The 12,541-nt window shown below is 41.4% G+C and overlaps 2 protein-coding genes across 4 annotated transcripts; one reads left to right on the top strand and one right to left on the bottom strand.

The window, feature by feature from the left end:
- The first annotated feature begins 1,884 nt into the window (after positions 1-1,884).
- On the top strand, positions 1,885-4,277 carry LOC104423158. Of its 3 annotated transcripts, none has more exons than XM_010035625.3 (2): positions 1,885-2,068; positions 3,165-4,277. In XM_010035625.3, the coding sequence occupies exon 2, from the start codon at positions 3,207-3,209 to the stop codon at positions 4,179-4,181; it is 975 nt and encodes a 324-aa protein (XP_010033927.2). In that variant the 5' UTR covers positions 1,885-2,068; positions 3,165-3,206; the 3' UTR covers positions 4,182-4,277. The 3 variants fall into 3 exon arrangements, with proteins under 3 accessions (XP_010033927.2, XP_039159651.1, XP_010033928.2); XM_039303717.1 differs by lacking the exon at positions 1,885-2,068 and adding an exon at positions 2,129-2,146; XM_010035626.3 differs by lacking the exon at positions 1,885-2,068 and adding an exon at positions 2,158-2,616.
- Positions 4,278-4,709: 432 nt separating this feature from the next.
- On the bottom strand, positions 4,710-11,047 carry LOC104423157 (periodic tryptophan protein 2). Its single transcript, XM_010035623.3, has 7 exons — positions 9,738-11,047; positions 7,819-8,070; positions 7,640-7,732; positions 7,014-7,385; positions 5,856-6,200; positions 5,440-5,667; positions 4,710-5,348 (listed from the first exon to the last, which is right to left on the bottom strand). Exons 1-7 carry the CDS (start codon positions 10,935-10,937, stop codon positions 5,166-5,168), a joined length of 2,673 nt encoding a protein of 890 aa, XP_010033925.3. The 5' UTR covers positions 10,938-11,047; the 3' UTR covers positions 4,710-5,165.
- Between the last annotated feature and the right edge of the window lie 1,494 nt (positions 11,048-12,541).

The following is a 12,541-nucleotide window of genomic DNA, read 5'->3' as shown; positions in this document are numbered from 1 at the left end:
CAATTTTCAAAACCAATTAGAGAAATTTCCTCAACATTATTTACATATGTTTATATCTATTCTTCAAGTATTGTGACTTCGGCACGCAAGCTAAAGAAGAAGGATTGGAAGTGTTGTTTATAAGGGCTTGTTTGGTAACATGCCAAATAGTGCCTGATTTTATTCTTTTGTTCTCGAAATAAAAAAAGAACATTTCTATTTTCGGAAATAGATTTGAAATAAAATCAAAAAGTAGAAAAAAATTATTTATTTATTCCCAAGAACTCCAAAATCAATCTATTTTTTTTTTTCTTTTCCTTTTCTTTCTTTTTTTCTTCTTCTTCCTCCAACTGATCGCCAACCATGTTGATGGCCAATGACCAATTGGGTAAGGTCCCAACAAGCTCACCAAAGCCTCGCTAGGCTAGGGCGAGGCTTAGCCTTGCCAAATTTGGGTGAGGTCAAGCCTCACCGATGGCCGGATAAATTGGCAAGTCTAGGAAGGCTCCGACAAGCTCACCATGACCTCATTAGCCAATCACCAGTTGACAAGAGGAAGAAGAAGGAGGAGAAGGAAAAAGAGAAAAATATAATAAAAGTATTAAAAATGAAAAGAAATCCTAAATCACAATATATATTCATGTCAAACGCATTACTATTCTGGAAATAGAAATCTTGAGTTGTTACCCATCGCCTACAAATATTTAGAAACTTGTCTGGAGAACGGGATAAAAAAGAATTATTTGAGAGCAAAAATTATTCCCAAAAATAGATAGGTTACTAAACAGGCCCGAGTGACTGAACTCGAATCTTGGCCTTCTACACGAGAGAAGACGGACCAAGCGACACTTGCTATATAAGGACGACCCGCCCCGCTACAACTAGCTAGCTCCTCCGGGTCGCCACCGCAGTTTATGTGTTTTTCCATTGCGATTTCGGATTGGGACGTGTTTTTGTAGGTCCTCTGTTGCTTTCCTATGTGTTTTCGGTTGTCCGAAAGCGTGCGGGTTGTCTTGCGGTGGGGACATTGGACTTTCATCGGGGACAACAAGCTCTGTTCTCGAATCGAATAAAAATTCCTTTCCCTTTCACCTGCCTTGATCTTTTTGCCAACTCTTTTTCGGGCTTTGCCCTTTACTTATTAATAAGAAATAGAGGAAGATGCAACAGGAGTTAGGCAAAGAACATTAAAAGATTGAACAAGATTAAAGGTGGAAAGAAATGCAGAAATATATAGGATTATATTATGGGGGAGAATTAAAAATCGAGTTCGATTCTTTTAGATAAGATTGAATCGGACAGCTTTTTTGATGGTAAACGCTCATATGTACTATCTACCAAATTGTTAAAGCAAAAAGTTTTTATTTTTTTGTTCTTTTGTTTGTAGGATCATCTGCATTTAAAGATTGCAATTTTCTTTTTCTTTTCTAAAGTACCTCATTTAATAATTTTTAAGTATTTAAATAATGGATAAAGGAGTAATCGTTAGTTTTATATTATGTCGCGCATTACAATTTCAACATTCTTGAATCTTTTTCTTTATCTATCTCCTAACAATTTTAAAACTTAAGTCTCAAAACAATTTCTCTCTCTATATATATGTAGTGGTAATTTCGTAAATAATAACTTTTTAATAAACTGTTGATCATGATGAATCCCTTATAAAATTATTTTTGCAAGATCTTTTTTTTTTAAAAAGAACTATTTTATGCATCTACCGTACTAAATCATCGCATGTGCAGCTTACCGAACCATTACCATATTGGAAAGGAAGGTACTAAAACAGGTTAAGGTTAGGAAACTTCCTCATCCCGACTTTCGCAAGAAAGGGTAAAATTCGAGATGATGTTGATGATGATGATGATGATGATATTTTTTAGGAAATATATCAGATCAAAGTTAGTTAGCTGCCCAAAAATCCTTTTAATGATTCGATTTTCGATGAATTATTTCTTGTTTTGGTCGAGATTTTCGATGAATTTAACGTTTTTCCGATTTATCGAGGATAGTCGGTCCCCCCCTCTCCTCGCGCCTATAAATTGCCCACCTGAGCAGCAAGCTTTGCGACCAGTCTTCGTCGGGATACCCGGTGAGTTCCTCTGCGATTCCTGCTGCTGCTGCTGCTGCTGCTGCTGCTGCTGCTGCTGCTTCTGCTTCGTCTAACCTCGTCCGTCGTCCGTCGTCTTCTTGTCGTGGATCTTTCGAGTCTTTTTCCATCTGGGTTTTTCCTTTCTTGCGGTTCTGTCGCATGGCGCGTCTTGATTTTCTTGTTCTTTTGCTGGTTCGATCTTTGCGGTCGCTTTCGATCTCTCTTGGAATTTTCTTTTGACCGGGTTCGAATCGATGTCACGAATCGCGGGTAGCTCGTCGCGTTCGTTTCCTGCGTTTTTTTTGCTACCGTCCATCGTCGCACAAGTTGGGACTCGTGTGCTTAGTGTCGTAGGTTCTGGTCGGTGGTGAAAGAACCGGTTCTTGATAGAGCCCGGCGGAGACTTCGCGTCGGTTCTGGAATTCCGGGTCGTGTTCTTTCTGTGTGTCCGGTGCCGCTTTCCTGCCTCAAATTTCTTGCTGTGCGCCGTTTGGGGTTCTGATCTTTAAGGGTGATGGAGTGTTCAGGAGATCATTGTGGAGGATAGGGTTTGTACTCGCGTTCTCGCTTGTTTCTGCTGTTCCTTGTTATCTGGCTCTGTTCGGTTTGTGGGTTTGGATGTCTTAGTTTTCTGTGATTGCTTGCGTTGACGGCTTGGCCTTACTGTAGATGGGATCATTGTGGGGGCAAGCATAGGATCCATCGGGGGTCCATGACCTTCTTTGCTTCTAAGCATCAATCTGTGAGCATGATTGCCCTGTTCTTCTATAGAATCCGGCAGTGTTTGGGGCAGCTTGAAGATTGTATCTTTTGGCTTTCCATCGATTGAAATTCCTAGATGACTTCAGATGTCGGTTCCTAATGCTTTTACGTAGTTAGATAGCGTTTCGATATTCAATAAAGGTCGAACTTTCTTGTGATAAAACAAAAGGCGAAACCCAAAGAGACAACGTTAGGCAATCCCGATCATACACGCTTGGTCTGCATGTGAATAAGAAATCAACTCCTGTGGCGGGAGTTTATGTTGCGTCTTACTTTTTGAGAACACTTCTTTTACTAGGTTTATTCGACTGATTCTGTCAATTGTATGTTGCAGAGATTTTAAGAGTGCTTAGTGGGAAAGCATCGACAGTCTAGAATGCCAAAAGATAGAACAGTCCGTTCCATTGTTGACCATCGGTCTTCAGCAGCTCCTTATCCCTGCTCCTCCCAACATGTTAAGTTGTGTGATTCCGGTGACCCAGTTGATTCAGCTAAAAACATTAGGGAGTGGGAGGAAACTAGGTGCCCCGTTTGCATGGAGCATCCTCACAATGCTGTCCTGTTGATATGTTCATCTCAAGAAAAGGGATGCCGGCCATACATGTGCAACACCAGCCACCGCCATTCTAATTGTCTCGACCAGTTCTATAGATCACCAGTTCCATCTCCCTCGACAGCATTACCTCAACAAGTCCCTCCATCCAGCACAATAGAGGGAGAGATGATATCTAGTAGTAATGGCCTTTGCGGGGGTGGTGCGGACTCGAAGCTTGTCTGCCCTTTCTGTAGAGGGAAGATATTGGGTTGGGTTGTCAGTGATGCTGCTCGCCAGTACATGAATTCCAAACCGAGGAGTTGCTCCTTGGAGACATGTACGTTCACTGGGACTTACTCGGAATTAAGGAAGCATGCTAGATCTGAGCACCCATACTTCAGGCCATCTGAAGTGGATCCGTCACGGCAGCGTGATTGGAGGAGGTTTGAACGGGAAAGAGAGCTCGAAGATTTCCGGAGCACCCTAGAGTCAGCTTTTCTTGAGGATGAAACGGATGCTGGCCAATTGTTGACGGCAGAAAATGGAAGTCTGGATCGAATGCCCCTGTTTGAGGTTGATTGGTCCTGGGCCTTGACTTTGGCAGAGATTGTGAATGGGTACCTCTTGCAGAGCTTTGACCAAAGCAGTAGACAGATGCGAAGCCGCATGCCAGTGCGGAGGACACCGCGGGGAAGATATGGATACGAGTCGAATGGGAGTGCGCGAAGAGCCAACGACTTCTCTGCCAGTAGGCGTAATGCCCAGAGGCTTCGGTGGCGGGATCACAGATGGTTGTCATCTAGCAATAGGCGGTGATTGGAACCCGGCAGCCCTTTAATTAGATTTGTAATTGTCTTACATTGTCCTTTTGCAACATAAAATCAATATATATTGTCAAGCTTGTTTTAGTTCTCTCTTCTTGCATGTCTTCGAGCCATTGAATGCTATATTTTCATTCTCTCTTCTAATCATTGAATGGCTAGCGTATTGGGTAACTTTCAAATGTTCGCTTAGTGCACATATTGATGCTCGATCTACTTGTACCAAACTACGATCATCTTAATGGCTAGCTTTCATATGACAGTAAGTGTGACCCCGTTAAGTACTGCTAAAGTCTCTACGTGGTTTGGATGAATCAACTTTCCAGTGCAACTGACTAATTACCATAAAAATTATATGAAAACACCTAACATGATCTGATGGTGGAGATCAATTCGTTAAAGATCATTCGTTGCTTAATACAGTTGAAATTCGTTCTTAGTAAACACGCGTGCTACCTCATTCTGAAGGCAATCTGGGTCCAATCGACCAAACATCAGACAATCACACATTAAAGGAGTGCAATTCAACCCGCAGTCTATCGTTGAAATTCATAACGACGACTTCTCAATTGCAACGGGAAGAATTGACAAAACTCTTCCTGAATACAAAACTGTCCATCAAAAACATCTGAAGAAGAAACACAATAACCCCTCTACAAAAATACATGCTCAAGAGGCCTGAGTTGCAGTTACAAACAATTGAAACCCGGGATGTCAGAGGACCATTGAGCATATTTACAATCAATGAATGTGAAGTGGAGAACTTTTAAGGAACGCCCCTGTTCTGTTTTGGGCTGCCAAAGACTGAAAAGATGCTTTTGAAGATGGCACTCCAGCTCTTAGATGCTGGGAGCGCTCTGTGCATGACAGGGCTCTCAGCAAGATATTGTAAGGATGGCATGATCTGCTAATGTTATCAATAAGACAAACAATTATGAGCCTTCCCATCAAACAAATACTCGGGAAAGTGGCTCTTATCTCAGGGTGAGCCTTTCTGTCTGGTGCCCGCAGAACACAAATAGCGAAGCATATATTCATTTGAGGCACATGTATCTGCCAAGTCTTGATGCATTCTTGTGATAGCCTTTTGTAGGGATTTCAAGGCAGGAAGCAGAGTCCGTGAATTTTGTTGGATAGACTGACCATGAGCTTTGCAGATTTCCTGCCAAACAAGCAGAGCGATATCATTATTGAACATATGAACAAGCTATTGCATCCAGATATGTTTAAACATTCAAGACCTCACGCAATACCTGGCACCACCGAAGAATAAACTCCAGATGTGGGCAATTTTCTAAAAGACCAGCGAATGCATCTATCAGCCTCTGCAAATATCTAGAAGGAATAGATGAAGCAAGAGCTGGAATGTCCGCCGGACTTGCAGCAAAAACACATTTCTTGATCAGTGAATCTTCATTCAAACGAAGACTGAGAATCAACGCCCGCTTTATTAAACCTTCACTTAGAGCTGCATCAATGGCCTGGCAAACAAAGTGAAAATAATTATGGATGAATAAGTCTGCTGCTTCAAAATTCCAGTATAAGCACAACACGACATGCAATTTTTGCAATCGCCACTTTGCCTAAGATGTCTCACATAACTAAATTAAACTCTGTGACATTCCTTCCTCATAGCTAAAGACTAGATGTTACCATCCAACTTCTGTACCTCTGGTGTCACATCGATGTCTAGATCAGTTGGATCAAAGATGAAAGTCTCGTCAGTGGAGTAAACTAGAACCCCCTCAGTTGTGGCAGCGGCAAAACTCCTACCAGTTGGGGCAATCCTCAGGCATTTTGTTCGAATAATGGGGCGTCCACGGTTAGGCATGGATCCTGGTAAGTCATAGCCTAACTTTCCCCGGGTTTGCTTGTCAACTCCTTCTTCTGTGTCGGTATCATCATCATCAATCAAATCTAGAGGTCCAGCGTCTGTCATTTTCTTCGAATTCAAAAAATCAAGTACTCCATCGAGAGACAGATTATGGGTTATCTGAAACCTACGTAGCAAAACCTGCCAATCGTAGATAAAATGCATTAGTAGATAGCCAATACGAGGTAGAACACAAATGCACCACTCGACATGGAGAAAAGATAGAGAAGAAAAGGTCTGTTCTATTTTTACCCTTCCTGAAAAAGGTTCCTCATAGAAAATGAGACTACTGATTACCATATATCATAAGGTCAAATATCTGGAGCGGTGCAGCCTTTACAGTGCAGAAGACCGCCTCGGCACTAGATTTACTGGCCATTACACTTCTCAAGTAACAAAAAAAAAAAAAAAAAAAACCTTGTTGCATCAAATGCATACCAAGTTGGAGCTCCAAATGATAACATAAATGACATGTATCATAGACAAATTCGATCTGCTTTAAAAAATGAGAGAAATTATTGCACATTTTCACTCGCACAGGAAACTACAGCAACACACGGAAGAAAAAGACAACAAGAGATATTCTGCAACAAGTACAAAGCGGATCTTTACTTGCAGCATATTGTAATAACAATGTGAAAAGTCATTAATTCTCCCTGAAAATTGCCAGATTAAATCTCCCAATCTTCTGATCAGATTGTAAATATTCCAGCACACAAGCAATTCTATTTATAATATAAAGAGTTAAGAACACTCAACCAAGGGCAGGTGTAGGTATCATTTTGTTAATTAAGCCAAGTTTCTGTAATATTACCTTGCGATCACAAGAAGTACCACAGATGCATAAATACAAAAAAATAAATAGGAACATATGACCAAGACTAAAGATTTTTCAGAGCATAGCAACATTAGAGCATTGACAAAGCGGGACACAATAGAACTGCTAAAACCCACCTGTTCAGCAACATCATACAAACAAATGAATTTGCTACTTCCTCCAGCTAGAATGTAACTCCCATCAGCCGAATAACATAGAGTTGTAAAGTATTTTCCAGAACTTGAGTTAGCAGCTGCTCTACGATCTGTTGCAAGTCGACCCCCAGCAATGTCTCTACGGCCCTCAATTGTGTACATCAACAAACCATCAATTGGATCCCAGAAATGAATCTGCCCATCTAATGTACTACAAGCCAGCTGCTTTCCATCCGGACGATAAACAACTGTAAGAACATCATGTGTGTGAGGAAATGTTTCAACAGCGCCTTTTGACTCAAAAACATCCCACAATCTGACAGTCTTGTCCCATGAGGATGAAGCTAGGACCGCCTAAGATGGATACGAAAAATTCATCAGCCAAAAGATGTAACGAAACTAATCTTTAAAAGTCAAAATTACCCCTGAACATTCAAGAATTCAGACAAACAATTACCGATCATGCTTTAAAATCATAACTGAACCAGCAAAGCAATGACTTATAAATAAGCACAACAGAGTTAACACAGACTCAAATAATAGGTGAAAATTAAGATCATGAATGGTAGTTATAGGGACCAAATGGACAAAAAGCACAGACTACTCACACTGGTGGGAGAGAACATCAAACCATGAACAGGGCCTTCGTGACCACTTAGAATGTCCAACAAGCGGCCTGTCTTCATCGACCACACAAATATCTGGTACAAGTGAAAAAATTCAGTTAGGATTATAAATAACTATGAAGAAGTAATTCCTTCACCATGAAAAAAAAAAAAAAAATTACCTCAAATGAATCAAGGGTTCCTGCACAAATTACTTCACTGCTCTGGTCTGCAGTCAAAGAAACAAACTGCCTAGAAGAAGGGGTCGTAAATGTCCTGAAATTTCGATAGCGGAATAAATCCCAGGCACGAACAGTCCCATCAAGCGATGCACTAAGGAGGCAGTGGTTATTAGCCATAAAATGGAGAGCAGTAATTGCATTGGTGTGCTCCGAAAATGTCACAAAGCAGAAGCCAGAGGAAACTGTCCAGACCTGGAATGTGCAAAAGAAGCTTCCACATCAGGTCAAAGTGTCCATCAACACAAAGTAGCACTAATTGTTGAAAAATAGAACCTTCGCATTACATAGAAAAGAAATGAGAAGAAATCAGGATTATGATGCTGGCAAAGTCAATTTGCCAAAATTCCCTTCTATCAATTCTTAGGGAGTGGGGCTATTTCCACCTGCATTTTCAATGGAACCACACCTTTTGTTTAAAGTGACAAAAACATCCTTATATCATCAATACTGATTAAGTAATAAATAACATTACATATTATACCCACATTTCTAGCCCCCACTCTCTTAATAGTTGTCACTTTTCTTACGGTTTCATTTTCCTTCTCTACTTCTGTTTGTCCTGCCATTTTTTTTTCCTTATCAGAAAAACAGAAACTTTATTGCCTTCATCCAAATAAGGTCAAATTTTTTCTTCACTTTTATTATATGAACCAGTCATAAAACCGTGCCTTCGATGCGGTTTAAGTAATAGCACACATGGTCATTCTAATTAAATTGATGCTGGCATGAAGGTTTGTTTCATTCAAGTAAACTTCAGGAAAGGGGAATCAAATTTAAATGCCCAAATTTACGAGTATTGTAACATGCATATAAATAATAATTTTATAATATTTTTGGTTAAATATATTAATCTATTCATTCCCCAGTTATACGGTAACTTGAGCACGTATTCATTATCAAAAATTTTCAATTGAGCTTGCATAGTTTTTCACGTGAACTTCATTAACACAGACAGATTCATATTCGTTGTTGACATTGAGTGCATATGTTCAAAACACCACACAAAGAAGTTTATAAAAATTAATTCAAATTAATATGAAATCCCGGATATGATTAATATCAAATTCTTTAATTCCATATCAAAATCAAGTGAGATTCTCATGGCATATTTGTCTTGTCATGTGATGTCATAGATGTTTGGCTCTGCATGTCAGATGGTTAAATAAAATTGAAAAACAAAATGAAGATTGGAATAGTTGACAGAAAAAACAAAATAATCAAAGCAGATGATAGTAAGATTGGAACTTATAAGTTGAGCATAAAAATGCAATCTTTCTCTTTCATTTGTGAGGTCAATAGAAAAATTAACTTTGAGAATGATCAATGAATGACATTAGACTCTTTGTTTTAAACAAACAAAAAATCCAATTGTTTTATAAAATCACGCTTTTTTTGTCCAGGACTTAGAATGGTCAATAGATAAATCAAGGGATAAATATTCTGAGGTAATTTCTACCCTTAATTTTGAATGGGAAGTAAGTGAATATTAATAACGTTATATTACTTAACTGAGTATCAATGGAATAAGGGTGTTTCTGTCACTTTAAATAAAAAGGTGGTTCCATCCAAAATTGGGGTGGCAATAGTTCAGCTCTACATAGGGAGGTCAAGTTGATTCCATACTTCGAAAAGAGAACCTATAAGTAATGCAATCACTCAGCTGCACAAAAGCAAGCATAATATGCAGCTCAGCAGGCGAAATACGAACAGAAATTTTACATGAACAAACAGAAACTCTTTTCTAGGTTTTAAGCACACACATCTTCAAAGCACACATATTTACCCAAATCACAATACAACTCCAATGGACATCAAGCACGCAAAGTAAACGATTTTTTCATTGAGAAAATCGAAATTACCTTCACTTTGTTGTCGTCTGCTCCAGTGGCCAAGAGTTGCGAATCAGGTGAATATGCAAGGCAGCTCACGTCGAAATAATGTCCTTGTTGCTTCAGTATGTAACTCTCTGATTTCCACTCCCACACAAGCAACTGCCCAAGCTTTGCACACCCAAATGTCAACCAATTACCAAGCTCATTGAACACTGCAGTCGTGATCTTTTCCTTCGAGATCGACAACAAGTGGATGCAAACAAAATCGGGCATTTGGTACAAGCCAAACACCCCATTAGAGAATCCTACAACCAGGAGGTCAAGTCCACGGTGATAATCACAAGATGTCACTCTGGCCTGTTGTTGCATAAAACCATCTTTCCTTAGCAACTCCCATTTACCTCTATGCAACAAACACTCACCATCCTCCACGCCACCATCTTCCTCATCATCAAGCTCCTTCCTTTTCTTCACATTAACTTCCAAAGCCCTCTCATTACTCCTCTCTGGAGTCCCTGGTGCGGGCGGCTCCTCGCCGCCACCCGTATTTTCCACATCCCCACTGTAACCCCAGCTGAATAGATAACTATCACGAGCTATCGTGTAAGCCCTATTGACCCTGTCCGTCCCTTTCTCCACACCGAAGAAACAACCGACGACGGAATCCCTATGACCCAAAAACAAGAACGGCTTAGTATAACCACCCTTCAATTTCCTCACGCAAAACAACCTCGCCGTCAAATCCTTCGACCCAACCAGCAAGTACGACGAATCGGGGCTCCACTTCAACGACATCACCTTATCATTGCAATCGGCGAAAGTCCTAACCAATTCAAACGGGAAGAACTCCTTCCTAAACCCCGGGGACCGCCATATCTGGACCAACTTACCGGCGCCGACGGCGATGAGCCTGCCGTCGGGGGAGAACTCGAGGGCGCCAACGGGGTGCTTGAAGGTGATCCGGTGCAGGACGGCGCGGCGGGGGAGGTTGACGAAGAGGGCGCGGCGGTTCTCGTCGACGACGACGAGGAAGGCGCCGTCGGGGGAGACGGCGAGGCGGGAGACGTCGGAGGAGCACTGGAAGGGGAGGGTGGCGCTCTGGGACTTGAGGAGGTCCGTGTCGGCGATGCGGTTGCCGACGGGGGAGATGAGGCGGGTGTTCTTGGTCACGACGGCGTTGCCGCCGCGGTAGGGGGCGCCGAGGAGGTTTTGGAACCGGTAGTTCATGCCGGGCCGGCGGGGAAGCGGCGGCGGCGGCGGCGGCGGCGGCGGAGGAAAATGCGGCAAAAAAAATTCCGACTTTGATTTTCGCCGGGAAGCGGGGGGCGATTTTAGGGGTTTTTCGGAGGGTTTAGCAGAGCTGGACGAGGTTGGAGTTTGTAAGCGGATATGGGCCGCAAGAAAGATACAAAAGACTGAGGCCCATACAGAGACTCTCTATGGGCCGGAAGAAAGGTACAAAGGACTGAGGCCCATACAGAGACTCTCTCTCTCTCTCTCTCTCTCTTATTGACAGTTAGTCGGATCAATTCTACAGGGTGAACGAGCTAAGGGAGAATGATACATATAGTTCATTCAATGTGTAATGTGTTCTCTGAATTTTAGCTCAATATGCAGGGTTGTCCTTAAACGTTAGATTTATTCAATGTGATTCTTGAACTTGAATTAAACGAATAATTGGATTAAACATTTTTAAATAGCACAGAGGCTAACTTGAACATATATCGAAATTCTAGAAACCAAATTGAACAAATTAATAGTTTAGGAATGACCTTGCATATTGAGTTAAAGTTCATGAACTATATTGAATAAATTAAAAGTTTAAGGAACATATTGCATGTTTTGTCAAAGTTTATAGACTAATTGTGCCATTATCCCAACAAGCTAGCTCATGTGATAGATTCTTACCATCTTGGATGTAAGTCTAACCCACTTTTTCAAATGAAAGATTTGTACCGACTCCGCAACCAATGTCGATGCGTCATTCTTCAAAGGGCCTAGGTATGCACTATGCATTTGTTTTGGGCAAACGTTGGAACAAACATCAATCTAATGCTTGGTACTCGTGTGTTGGCTTGTTCTAGCGCTTAACATGGACGCTCTCAACGGCAATCGTGATCCAACCGAGTCATCGGATGCTCCTCCTTCCCAAAGAAGTCCAGCCTCGCCTAGATTCTCTCTAGTCCTTGATGAATTGATTTCGAGTATTCTAATCTGTCTTCAGTTTGCTTGGGTTGATTGGTTCGATGCATTTCGACTGCACTTTCTGTGACTCTTCTCGGTTCCTGACTGGTCTATGAGATTGTTTTGTATTGTTCTTGCTGTTCTAAGAATCCCCCATCTTCTCTCAGTTTTGAAATGTTTCTCTCTTGACTTCATCTTAGGCGTTATGCAGAACGATTTTCGGGAGCTGATTTGCCGCCTGCTTAACCTGTTTTATGTACTGACTCACATGTTTTCTCGACCAGAACTTAGTCTGGGAAAGAGGTTTTGATAAATCACACTAATTGGCGCCTTTCGATGTGCATAGCTATCCTTGTATTATCTGTTTCTGTCATTTCCTAGAGAAGAGTGTTTCAGCAGGTTCAAAGTGTTGATTTGCATTCCCCTACTTTGGCCAGTGTCCTACTTACTCAGTCCTTGCTCAGGAAAGGTAGCACGAGTCCTGTAGTACTGTCTGCATTCAGGAATATGAAGCTGAATTTTGCAGGAGTTAAACCCTACAAATTCTGTTGAGCGTTATCTACCGGCCGGCAAAGTCGAACCTCTTTTATCCTACAGGACGCATTGAATTGCAAGATTTTCCCTTTCATTTTCTTCATTTACCTTTC

This window comes from Eucalyptus grandis, chromosome 10 (assembly GCF_016545825.1).
Source record: "Eucalyptus grandis isolate ANBG69807.140 chromosome 10, ASM1654582v1, whole genome shotgun sequence".
Taxonomy (NCBI): domain Eukaryota; kingdom Viridiplantae; phylum Streptophyta; class Magnoliopsida; order Myrtales; family Myrtaceae; genus Eucalyptus; species Eucalyptus grandis.
Note: the sequence above shows the minus strand (reverse complement) of the source record. Positions and strands in the feature narration are given on the sequence as shown.